The sequence below is a fragment of the Macrotis lagotis genome, chromosome 2, assembly GCF_037893015.1.
Source record: "Macrotis lagotis isolate mMagLag1 chromosome 2, bilby.v1.9.chrom.fasta, whole genome shotgun sequence".
Taxonomy (NCBI): domain Eukaryota; kingdom Metazoa; phylum Chordata; class Mammalia; order Peramelemorphia; family Peramelidae; genus Macrotis; species Macrotis lagotis.
The window spans coordinates 230085757-230099328 of record NC_133659.1 but is presented as its reverse complement, the minus strand read 5'-3'; the positions used below and the strand labels follow the sequence as shown (position 1 = coordinate 230099328).

General features: G+C 34.7%; 1 protein-coding gene across 2 annotated transcripts in view; it reads left to right on the top strand.

Moving 5' to 3' along the window:
* DHRS7C (dehydrogenase/reductase 7C) overlaps positions 1-13572 on the top strand; it is an 88668-nt gene that overhangs the window by 40930 nt on the left and 34166 nt on the right. For both annotated transcript variants that reach the window (XM_074225103.1, XM_074225104.1), the window contains exon 5: positions 6534-6626. In XM_074225103.1, the coding sequence (XP_074081204.1) occupies positions 6534-6626 (93 nt within the window). The remainder of the gene's footprint in view (positions 1-6533; positions 6627-13572) is intronic.

Below are 13572 nucleotides of genomic sequence, written 5' to 3'. Positions count from 1 at the left end.
TGTACTTACTCTGTCCTTGAAAGACTTCATCTGGAGAACTATGTTCAGTTTTGATCATCAAGCTTTAAGAAGAATATTGACAAACTAAGGGTTCTCCAGAGAAGAACAAGCCAGATGATTGAAGGAAGTGGGGCGGGGGGGGGGGGATTTATTCTGAAAAAGAAAAGACTCAGGAGGAACACAAGAACTGTCATAAACTATTTTAAATGTTTTTTTGTATAAAGAAACGACTAGATTTGCTCTGGTTGGCCTCAGAGGGAAGAACTCAGAGCAATAAATAGAAGTTGCAAAGAGGTTGATTTGAGCTTGATGTCTAGAAAAACTTTACAATAAGAACTATCAGAGAGTGAAAGGAGTTACCTTGAATAGTCAGGGTTCTTTCTTGGAGATCTTGATTGCACTATGTGTTAGGTATATTATGGTGAGAAGTCTTTTCATTTATAGATTAGGCAAAAAATACCTCTGAGGCTCCTTCCAGTTCTAAAATTCTATGATTATGTAATTATTACATATTCTTCCAACTGTGCACTTGATGGTCCTATCACACTACCCAACACTCTTTGCCTTTGTGCTGGCCTCTCTGCTCTTCCCTCTCTTCTTTCACCCCATCCTCATCTTCTGTTCCTGAAATCTCTGCCTTCTTCCTCTACTTTTTGGAAACTCTTTTCCAAGACTTTACTAAGCACTTTCTGCAAATGGTGGTTTCCCCAAAGCAACTAGTGTCCAAGGCATCTTATCTGTATATGTTTTGAATATATATGCATATATGTACATTGCCTCTTTCCCCACCTTCACCCCCCCCCCATTCAAATATAAATTCTGAGTTACATACCGTTTTGATTTTGCCCTTATATCCCTAACATCTAATACTAGGACCTAGGATGAACAGGAAAGACTTTATGTAGGGCCTAATGAGCTCCTATAAAAAAGAAATGGAAGTGAAAACTAGAATAATGTATACTTGGAAGACACAACACACCTGAAGGAGAGAAATTTAAAATAAAGCTGGAGGGGCAGCTAGGTGGCACAGTGGATAGAGCACCGGTCCTGGATTCAGGAGTACCTGAGTTCAAATCCAGCCTCAGACACTTATTAATTACCTAGCTGTGTGGCCTTGAGCAAGCCACTTAACCCCATTGCCTTGCAAAAATAAATGAATGAATGAATGAATAAACACATAAATAAATACATACATACAATAAAGTTGGAAAGGTAGGTTGGAGACAGGTTGTGAATGGCTTTAAAGGCAAATTGAGGAATAAATATGTTATCCTAGGAGTAATATGGTCTACTAGACTTTTCTAAACAGGTAAATAATGTATAACAGTCAATCAATTAATACATCAATCAACCAACAACCATGTGCCTAAGCAGACTCTCAATGCATTGCAGTCCAGAAGGCTGAGATTCTTAAGGGATCTATGAACTTGTTTATTTTGGGTGGGGGAGTTTTATAACTGTATTTCAATATAAATCAGTTCCCTTTGTGATCTTTCATTTTATTTCATGTATTTAAAATATTATTCTGAAAAGGGGTCTATAGGTTGTACAAGATTTTCAAGAAAACATGTCACAAAGAAAGTTAAGAATTTTTTTTAAAGGAAAGATCACTGGATCTAGAGTGAAGACATGGACTTGACTAATACTCTGGCACTCATTTCCTTCACTGTATCATCTTGCAACATTTCAGATATCATACTTTGACACAAATACCATTGGCTCCCTCCATCTAAGGGCCATTCCATGTTCCCCTTCATCAGTCACTTTCAGTTGAATTTACAAATCATGAAGAAAATTATCCAGTTGCTGTTCTTCCACAGGCTACTGATCTTTAAAGCACTGGACCCATGACATTTCTGGGGCAAAAGTCTAGCTTTTATTTATACTTATATTCATATGGCAGATTCTGCTAAAAGGAAAATTCTTTGTTCAGGTTTCCGCTTTGATTAAAAAGACAAAACGCAGGGGAAAAGAATTAAAAGAGTTTATTAAAAATATATCGTTAGCAATAAGTTGATGGCTGATTATTAGAAACCAGCAAGGGCTTCAAGACAGAGCCAGCTTTTATTGATAATTTTCATGAGATACAGATAATTCTGATAGGTCCAGGACAGCAAAAGAGAATGGACTTTTGGGGCGGCTAGGTGGCGTAGTGGATGAAGCACCTGGAGTCAGGAGTACCTTGGTTCAAATCTGGTCTCAGACACAATAATTACCTAGCTGTGTGGCCTTGGGCAAGCCACTTAACCCTGTTTGCCTTGCAAAAAAAAACCTAAAAAGAGAGAGAGAGAGAGAGAGAGAGAGAGAGAGAGAGAGAGAGAGAGAGAATGGACTTTTGCATCTCAGTTCCTTCCCAATTGTCTATATTTGATGTTTAAAACAAGGTCAAACAGGTAAGACATGACTTGCTATGATAAATAGCAAGGTAATAAAAGAGTTACAGTCTGGGTGACATCTCTGGTTGATAAGCAGATCAGGAAACAATGACTCACTGAATTATAATAACTTCCAATAAAGCTTACTAATAATGTGACTCTGGGCAATTCACTTAACTTCTCTTAGCCTCAGTGTGTTTACCTGTAAAATGAATATAATAATAATGCCTCATAGAATTTAACATGATAGAGTTGTTTTAAGGTCCAATGAGATAATATATGTAAAGCAGTTTATAGACTTTAATGCAATATATAAATGCTAGCTATTGCATAAAAGTTAGTATAATGTAATGGGAAATACACTGAACTTGGGATCAATAATGTGCTTCACTACTTACTATGTAATGTTGGCCAAGTCACTCAGTCTTTGCAAAGTTTAATTTTCTTATTGTGCCGTATGAAAAGTTTGAGAAATATAACTTCTGGGCAATTATCAATCATTTTATTAATTATAGTTAATAAATAATTAATAAGAGGATGGTCATTTGGCTTTTTCTTGTAAATCAAAGACTGCTCTTGGAGGCTGAGCAGTGCTTATATGTCCTTGAAAGAGTAGGTGATCCTGACAGATGGAAATCAACTTTGATTGCTTAACAATTAAGGAGAGAATGAATATTATAATGAGAGGTGGGTTTATTCTGAGGGGATGGGAACATGACTTTGATTATGTCACTCATGGACAAAGAGAGACTCATCTGAAGCCAGACTACTCCCATCTCAGGCAATCTAAGCAAAGAATCTATCTTCCAACCAGTCAATAAATGATGAATGAAGGTGGGGTAAGAATTCTACCCAAATAATCTGGGTCTGGGTTGGGTAAATTTTGGGGCAAGGTCAGAAATGTCTTTGGGAGGCTGGGCTTTGTTTGAGAAAATAGGTACAGAAAACCTTAATTCTAATTTAATAACTGGTTATTAATATGAGAGAAATAATTATTTCTCTCATTATCAATAGAATTAATAAGACTTGCCCTATTTAGCACATAGCAATGATGTTAAGATAAATATACATATATATGAGGATAAATATATACTATATAAATATTCATTATAATTATCATCATTTCTATTATTATTATTTTGTTGTCATCATCCACAAACTTAAGACTTCTTCCTAAGCAAGCTATAGTCACATTTTTCTCCTTGTCTTCCATATGTAGCTTCACTGACGATTCATGGGCAACTATATACTATTAGATAAATTATCTTAAATGCAACAAACTACTGTACCATCAGCATGAGAAGTTATTGGGTTACAAATTCTAGGTTGTTCAGTCATTTCAGTTGTGTCCAACTCTTTGTGACTGCATTTGGAATTTTCTTGGCAAAGATACTGGAATGGTTTGCCTTTCTTCTCAAGATCATTTTAGAGGTGAGGAAAGTGAGTCAAATAAGGTTAAATGATTTGTCCTGGGTCACACAGCTAGGGTCTGAGGTTGGACTTGAACATAGGTCTTTTTTATTTTTATACCTAGCATTCTATCCAATGCACCACCTAGGTGCTAAATTCTAAATAAATATTCAATTAAAAGTTCACAGAACAATTTTGCTCAGCATGGGTAATAAATTCTAATTAAAGATCTTTTATAGAAATTATAGAAACCCTAAAAAAGGGGGGGGGTGGCTAGGTGGCACAGTAGATAAAGCACCGGCCCTGGAGTCAGGAGTACCTGGGTTCAAATCCGGTCTCAGACACTTAATTACCTAGCTATGCGGCCTTGGGCAAGCCACTTAACCCCATTGCCTAGCAAAAACTTAAAAAAAAATTATAGAAGGTATAGAAATGATAAGATTCATTTTTCTATAAACTTCTAAGGTTTACAATCCAGGACCTACTTGTTCTCAACTGTCATTTTGTAAACTAGTTTACTATACTCATCCCCTGTTGAAAGAAACCTTAATGACTTAATGTGGGAGGCCTTAACCAATGAGTCTGTGTATAAATTTCAGGGGATCCTTGAACTTGTAAGGGGGGAAAATGGCATCTTCATTTTCACTAAGCTGTAACTAAAATTTATTATTCCCTTCAGTTCTTTAAAAATTTTTGTCTGATGTGTTATGTTTTTCCCCTCTAATGTTTCTTTCCCATTTCGATTTGATTCTTTCACAACATAATTAATTTAGATATTTGTTTAACATAGTTATACATATATAACCCATATTAGATTGCTTTCTGTCAAGGAGAGGGGGGGAAGGTAAGGGAAAGAGGGAGAAAAATGTGAAACTCAAAACCAAAAAAAAAATGATCATTGAAAACTATTTTTGCATACAGTTGAAAAAATAAGTACTTTTTTAAAAGGACTGAAAAAATATAAGTATTATTTTGAGACAGGATCCATGAACTTTACCAAACTGCCAAAGGATCCAGGACAAAAAAAAAAAATTAAGAACTACTCTCTTTAAGGTGTTACTTCTTTCAAGGATATTACCATTTAATAGGAAAGTTAAAAAGATCATAAAGCCAAGGGGGTTCAAAAAGGAATACATATAATGGTACAATTTCAGATATTAGAAAAGATGGGTAAAAGAATTTGTCAACAAGAAATCATCTACCCATCTATCAAATTACATCAAATAACTGACCATTTAATCCATTTACCCATACAACCAGAGGGAAAAACCTACAATCATAGTTTATTCATGCTTCACAAAGATGGGCTATTGGTCCTTCCTCACAATTTCTAAGACTGTTAACCATAATTTCCTTAAACTAAAAATGAAATTACAAAGTTAGTTTAATACATGAAGTTTCATTCTCTAGGACCTTACCAAACACATGGGTGGATGGCATCCTTGCAAATGCCAACATTGATGCAAAATTTGGAGAGCATTTTATATAAAATGAACAAAGAATCATAAAACCTTTGGCAGCCAGTCAATGAGATTTCACATAGATGAAATGATTTTACAATATGATTCTCTCAAATCTTATAATATTTGTTTAAAATTCTTATTGACAAGAATTCCACTTATGCTGAAGAGTAAATGTTTACAAATAACAATAGGATTTTCTCTCCTCATCCAAGATGTCTCTTATCTTGAGTTTTGTTGATCAGGTAAGGAATTTATTGAGATGACCAGATAGTATTGACACAGGTGAAGTCAATATTGTAGGAGATAGGCCTAAATAGCAGACTGACATTTTATAACTATTAGTTAAAGGATAAGAGACTAATTTCTAATCAGAAATATATAGTTCAAGAAATATTAATTCCATCTTAAAGAATATCAGATTAAACAAGACACACAAGTATTTTTTGAATTAAGGAAGAGAGACACCTATCTTTTTTTTTAGGTATTTTTGCAAAGCAAATGGGGTTAAGTGGCTTGCCCAAGGCCACACAGCTAGGTAATTATTAAGTGTCTGAGGTCGCATTTGAACTCAGGTATTCCTGACTCCAGGATGGGTGTTCTATTCACTGTGCCACCTAGCCGCCCCGACACCTAACTTCTTAAAGAGAATTGTATTAGATTTCTAAAAAGCTTGTTTGAAGTGCCTTCTATGTACCAGGTGAGCAGCTAGATGGCACAGAAGATAGTGTCGGGCTGAGTTCAAATTGGACCTCTCATACTTCTTTAGCTGTGTGACCCTGGTAAATCATTTAACCCTGTTTGCTTCAGTTTAATCATCTGTAAAATAAGCTGGAGTAGTAAATGGCAAATTTACTGGCAAAAAATGCCATATTTCTGCCAAGAAAATTACAAAGGGGATCATAAAGGGTTAGACATAACTGAAAGGGCTGAGCAACAACAAAATATGCCCCAGACACCATGCTAAACATTACCTATTTTATCCTCACAATAATCTTAAGAGGTAAATGCTATCATTATCCCTTTTCTACAGTGATGAAGTTGAAGCTCAGAGAGATTAAATGACTTGTGCAGTTGCATAGCTAATAAGTGTCTGAGGTTGGATATGAACTCACTTTCCTGACTCCAGGTTCAGTGACAAATCAATGCACCATCTAGGTGTCTTCTATTTTATTTTTATTCTTCTGCTTTTCATACCTTATTCTTAGGAAGGAAACTTAGAAGTAACCTCTAGTAATCATAATAGGGACACTTATTTCAATGCAATTGCTGTTTCTGTATTTTGCAGCCCTGCTTCCCAACATGATCTCTCGAAGAACAGGCCAGATTGTATTGGTCAGTAACATTCAGGGGAAATTTGGAATTCCACTTCGAACTGCATGTAAGTTGCAAACAAAAATGTTGTACTATATGTGACTGAAAACTTAGATTTGCAGATCTAGGATGTTTTTTAGTTCACTGATCTCCAAACATTTTTGAATATGTACCCAATCAGTAAAAATATTTTTATTTTGTACCCCTAATATACATATATTACTCAATATAGTACATACTTTATAAAATATTTAGAATAGAGTAATTTTAAAAAGATAAAATGAAACTGTTAAAATAATTTAAAATTTTATTAGAATTATAAAAATCCTTTAATAAAATTATAGACTAAAAAGAGTATTTTAATTAAACAAATGTGATAGAATATGCTTCATTGTTTTTAAAAATCTTAATTCTTTATGATACAGTGATTCAAAGTTCTTTTGGTTTTTTTGCAAGGCAAGAGGGTTAAGTGGCTTGCCCAAGACCTCAGAGCTAGGTAATTATTAAGTGTCTGAGGCTGGATTTAAACTCAGGTACTCCTGATTCCAGGATTGGTGCTCTATCCACTTTGCCATCTAGCTGCCCCGATTCAAAATTCTTGCTCTAAATTCATTTTGTTTTGACACTTGGTTTTAATGGCCATAACAGCTGAAAAAGATTTCACAAAGACACATAGATCCAAAAGGAAGAATTATATCATTGGCTTTGTTTATTAAATCATGATTAAACCAAAAAATTTTTGATCAAATTAGTCTAGAAATTTCTATTTTCCTTGATTTCAGAGTCAAGGGTGAGAATGTAAGCAGCATATGGTCTCAGAAGATCAAGTGACAAGTTCAGAATTTTACCCATGACAGATTAGGGAAAAGGGACTGAATCAAGGCAGATGGCAAGATGCCCAGGTGGTATCTGGTTTCCTGGTCATGGATGGACTTTATTTACTTCTCAGCCGTTCAGTAGATTTAAGGGGCAGAGCTAGCAAAGTTGCAAATGTGATGTTCTGTTCTTGTCTCCTTGAACCCTCTGGTAAGAACCCAGTACAGGTAGGAAATAATTGCCTTTCTGCCTTTCTGTCTGCCTGGGAAGGAACATTTCTGTCCGATCATTTGCCCAAAGCTCACCCAGTGCCCAGATAGTAGGAAAGAGAATAGCAAAGGCAGACAGCAGCTGCAAGGGGATAGAATAGTTGTGCTGCCTTCCTCTGATATTTTAGATTCTGATATTTTAGATTCCAACAGACTGTTTTGTACATGAAGACATGTGTGCATTCTACTTTGTAGATTACTGTTTTGGGCATTCATTTATTCATTTGACAAATATTTGATGAGAATTTGTTACATATAAGGCTCTTTAATGGGCATTACGCATTTTTCAAAGATGGATTAAACAGTCTTTGCCTCTTAAGGAGTTTATAATCTAGTAGGTGAGAAGGGACAAAAATATCTCTGACCTCAATCTCCTCTTCTTTATTTTTGTTGATACAGCTTTTGTACATGTCTCCATTTCTGTCAGCCTGGTCCTAAGAAGCAGCCTTCTAACATGTCTTCCTAACTCCCAATCTCTCCTATCTCTAAACCATCATTCATAAAGCAAACAAGATAATTTCATTGTACAAATCTAGTCATGCCTCTCTTCTCAGATATTTTTTGTAGCTCTTTACTATGTATTGAAAAAATTCCCAAATTTATTTGTGTTGTAAAGGACTCCATAATCTAGTACTACCCAACCTTATTGACCTTATCTGATCTCAAGGAATTTTATGTGCCTGTTAAAGAGGACTCATCTATGTCTCCCTTCCCCAAAGACTATACTTTCTTGCTTTTGTTTATTTTTCCTTAGTTCGTCTTCTATGTCTGAAATGTTATACCTTTCCCCTTGTTACCCACCAAATTCCTAACAATACTGTTATTTTTAAATGTTTATTGATATATTTTAATTCACATCACCTTATTTTCCAAAGATTTTTATTCTTTCCCCCTCCCTAAGAGAGCTATCCCCATGTAACAAAGATTTTTTTTTAAAAGCTACCAACACATCCACTAAGTATGATAGCATATGCAATGTTTCATACCAGTAAAGAGGGAGGTGCATTTTTTTATTCTGAACTTCACAAATACCAAAACAAACAAACATTTCCATCTATAAAATAAAATAACAACAACTAAAAAGAAATGACAGATCTCATTTATATACAGCTTATTTTTTAAAATATAAATTATTTCAACCTTTAACTTCCAAAGCTTTCCTGCTTGTTTATGATTCTATCTAGCCTTCCTTCTGTTCTCCTTTGTACTTTAAAAAAAAATGCTTCAATGACTTTTTAAATTCCTTTTCTTTTACTTTCTTGTGTGTTTGTGTGTGTGTGTGTGTGTGTGTGTGTGTGTGTGTGTGTTATAAATCTATCCTAACCTAGACCACTTTTCCCACACACCTATTCTTAATTAGGGAGAACAAAAAGAAAAAATACAGAATTCTCATAATAAATACACAAAACAAATACTCACATTGACCATATCAAAGAAGATACACATCATCCTGCATCTCAAATCTATCATCCTCTATCAGTAGATAGTATGCTTCCTCATCAGTCTTCTAGAATCATAGTTGTACATTACATAGAGCAAAATTATTAAGTTTTTCAAATTGTTTATCTTTACAATGTTGCAATTGTAGAAATTGTTCTTCTGGTTCCATTCTGCATAAGTTCATGCTATTCTTCCCAGGTTTCTCTGAAATCACCCCTTTCACCAATTCTCAGACTGCAATAATACTTCATTATTTCATTGATTATAATTTGTTTAGGTATTCCACAATTAATAGATATTCCTCTAGTTTCTAGTTCTAAGCTACCATGGGGTGGGGGTGGGGGAGAAAGACAGGAAAGCTGCTATAATTATTTTTGTACATATGGGTTGTTCTGTCTTTGATCTCTTTATGTATGGGACACCTTAACTCCCCAAAATGTATCCCTCAATCCAGTGACACTGGTCTCCCATGTCTTGGCTCTGGGGATTTTCTCTAGCTGTCTCCCATGTGAGCAGGAACTAACTTTTGTCTCTTTTTATATCTCTAGCACTTATCACACAATGTCTGTCACATAATAGATGATTCACAAATGTTTATTGATGGAATTATATAGATCAAAAGTTATTCACTTTTGTGACTTTGGGGCATATTTTCAAATGACACCCCAAATTGACAATTCATAGCATCACCAAAAAATGAATTAATTACTGTCCTTGTTTTCCTCAAGTCTCTCTAATACTGCTATTTCCCTTTTTTTCTTTTTTTGTCATCTTTGACAATCTGATGGGCATGAGGTAGGACCTTAGAGTTTCTTCAATTTGTATTTCTCTAGTGTAGCTAATATTAGAAGGGAAACAAAACAGATTAAAGAAAATCCTTGCACTAACTTTCTTTTTTAAAGAAACTAATCCAAATTTATAAGAATAAGAATCAATAAAAAGTCAAAATATGAACAGGAAATTCTAAAGGGAAGAAATTCAAACTATTTGAAACATATAAAAAACATTAATAATTGAAGAAATTCAAATTAAAGCAACTGTTCTATCCACCTCCTGGCAGATAAAATAATTAAATAACTAAAATATGTGAGACATAATTTTAGAAATGATGAATATGTGAAATTCATTTTGCTTGCCTTTGGATATTTTAAATAGGCAGAAGAAGAAAAATGCTTGCTAAGTGAAAAAATTAATTAAAAAATAATTTACATTTCTCTAATTATTAGTTATTTAGAATATTTTTATTATGATTATGGATAACTTAGATTTCTTCCTTTGAAAATTGACTTCATGTCCTTTGACCATTTGGCTATTGGAACAGAATTCTTGTTCTTATGAATTTGAATCAACTCCTCATATGTCTTAGATATGAGATCTTTATCAGAAAAAAATCTTTTGCAAATTTTTCCCTAAAGTTAAATATTTCCCTGTGTAAAACTTTTTTAATGTTATATAATCAATATTACCCATCTAATCTGTTTGCATCCTCTGTCTTTCATTTGGTCATGAAATCTCAACCTCTTTATAGTGATGAGAGAATACATTCATTCCTTTTTTTTTTAATGGAAGCCAACCTTGGTCATTTAAATATGTGGAATTTAATAGTGCCAGGGAGAGGCAGTAATATTCTTTCCATTTATTATGGTCATTGTACAGATTGTTTTCTTAGTTCAGGTTAACCCATTTTGAATCAATTTAAATAAGTATTCCCAGACTTCTCTACATTATTTATGTTCATCTTTTCTGAAAGCAGCACAGGTCTATTTCATTTCATTCATTACCACATACTGCTTAATCATTCTTCATGTAGTGGATACCTGCAGAGATCCTTAATTCTTTTTTTACTTCTATTTTCTCCCAAGAAAACCCACCATTGCCCTGGAAAGTGGCATTTTAAGGCAGTCAATACTGGAGACAAGTATGACCTGGGAGCTCTAGATTTTGTTATAAATATTCCTAGGAATGTCCATTTTGGATTTCTTTCAGAAGGGGATTAGTAGAGTCTGTGTATTTCTATTTCACTCTCTGATTCTAAGATATCAGGGAGGTGGTTTTTTTTTCCTTGCACAATTTCCTTTTTTAACAAGATTATTAAATTAGTTGGTGAAGAAAGTATGTTTGATAGTTTTGTTCAGTTTTTTTTATTCATGTAACTCCATTCAGTCATGTCAGAAGAGTCCTTCATGACCTCATTGTGAGGTGGGGGGAGAGGGTTTCTTGCCAAAGATGCTGGAATTGTTTGCCTTTTCCTTCTCCAGCTCATTTTACTGATGAGGAAACTGATGGAGAGTGTTCAGAGGAAAGCCACATTTTCAAGTCTGGTAAAGAGACTTGAATCCTTTTCAAATGAGGTTTGTTGTAGAAACTGGAAATATTTATCCTAGAGAATAAAAGACTAACTGTAGGAGGATACAATGACTGTCTTGAAATATGTGAAACATTGGTCATGCAAAAGAGGGAATAGATTTTCTGTGTGACCCCAAAAAGCAGAACCAGAATCACAGAGCATTTAGACTTGATGTCAGGAAAACCTTCCAAGTCAATAGAGTTGTGCAACAGTAGAATGCATTGCCTCTGGAGGTGACGGGTTTTCCTTCCTCATAGGTCTTCAAATGGAAGCTGGATGAGAACTTATCAGGTATGTTATGGAAGAGATGTTGTTATTGTTGTTGTCGTTCAGTTTGTCAGAAAAGATACTGATAGAGATACTGGCAAGGATACTGGAGTGGTTTGATATTTCCATCTCCAGCTCATTTTATAATTGAGAAAAGTGAGGCTAAGTGACTTGTCCAGGGTGAGATAGCTAGTGTATATATCTGAGGCTGAATTGGAATTTCAAAAATTACTCTTCTTATCTCCAGGCCAGGTACTCTATCTACTGCACCACCTACCTCTATTTATGGCAGAGATACCTTTCTCGTAAGAGTTGGGCAAAATGGACCCTGAAACCCCTTTCCTTCTTTAAAATTCTTTCATTGTGTGATACTTTATTGTTAACTCTTTGCATCTACAAAGAGCTACTCTGATTTTTTTGGTATTTACTGAACCTTTTTGTCTTTGATTTCTTGAGGGTATATGGTTAGCAGCAACATCTCTTTGTCAAGAGTACGAACTTTTAAAGACACCTTCTTTACCCACCCTTTAAAACCTAATTAAAATGCAACCTTCTGCACAAACCTTTCCCCCCTTTTCCTCCCTAACTCCACATAGTACTTTGTTTCCTCTAGAACATTTTTCTTGCATCATTATGCATTTTGGTTACTTATAAAGATGTTTTATCACCCTGCTAGAATATAAATTTCATAAGTATTTTGTTAAAATCCATTGTGTCTATGTTTACAATGGACATTTAATATGTTTCACATTTTGAATTTCTTGAATCTAGATAACAGTCTACAATGGTAGATGGAGCACACCATGATAGATAAAAATGTCACCTAGTCTCAGATTTAGAAAAGACCTGATAGCCCCCTGGTCCAATCTGTACCTCAGTGATAATTCCCTTTACATCTTATGCAAGTGAACTTTTAGTTGAAAACCTCCTAAGGCCTGGGGTGGGGGTGGGGGTGGGGGCAATGTAGCCCATTCTAGTTTTAAAACAGCTCCAATCCTTAGGTAATTTTTACTTGTAGTACAATACTGTTGCATTAGGGGAAGAAAATGTTACCATATATTTTGCTCATGGAAGGTTTCATGAAGTAGAAGATCTTAAAAGATGAGTAGGATTAAAGAAACACAAATTAGGGGCAGCTAGGTGGTGCAGTAGATAGAGCACTGGCCCTGGAGTCAGGAGTACCTGAGTTCAACTATGATCTTAAACATTTAATTGCCTAACTGTGACCGCAAGTCATTTAACCCCATTGCCTTAAATAAATAAAAATTTTTAAAAGATACAAATTAAAACAACTCAAAGATATACTTCACACCAATCAATGTTGCCAATTTGACTAAAAAGGAAAATGATCAATGTTGGAGGGGATGTGGGAAAACTGGGACATATGCATTGTTGGTGGAGTTGGGAACTGATCCAAACTTTCTGAAGACCAATTTGAAATTATTTCCAAAGGGCAATGAAACTGTGCATTCCCTTTGATCTGTCAATACCAATACCAGATCTGTATCCCAAAGAGAACACAAAAAAAAGGTGTAAAAAAAACCCACAAGTACAAAAAAATACTCATAGCAGCTCTTTTCATAGTGGCAAAGAATTGGAAATTCAATTGCCATTAATTGAGGAATGTTTCACAAATTGTGGTATATGAATATGATGAAACTCTATTGTTCTATGAGAAATCATGAATGAAGGAACTTCAGAATAGCCTGGAAGGACTTCAAAGAAATGTTCCTCAGTGAAGTGAACAGGACCAGAAGAAAAATGTGAACAATAACTGAAACGTTATGTAATGATTGACAATGATGGACTTGCTCATTTCAGCAATATGTTAATCAAAGAAAATTCTAAAAGACTTGTGATAGAAAACATCATTC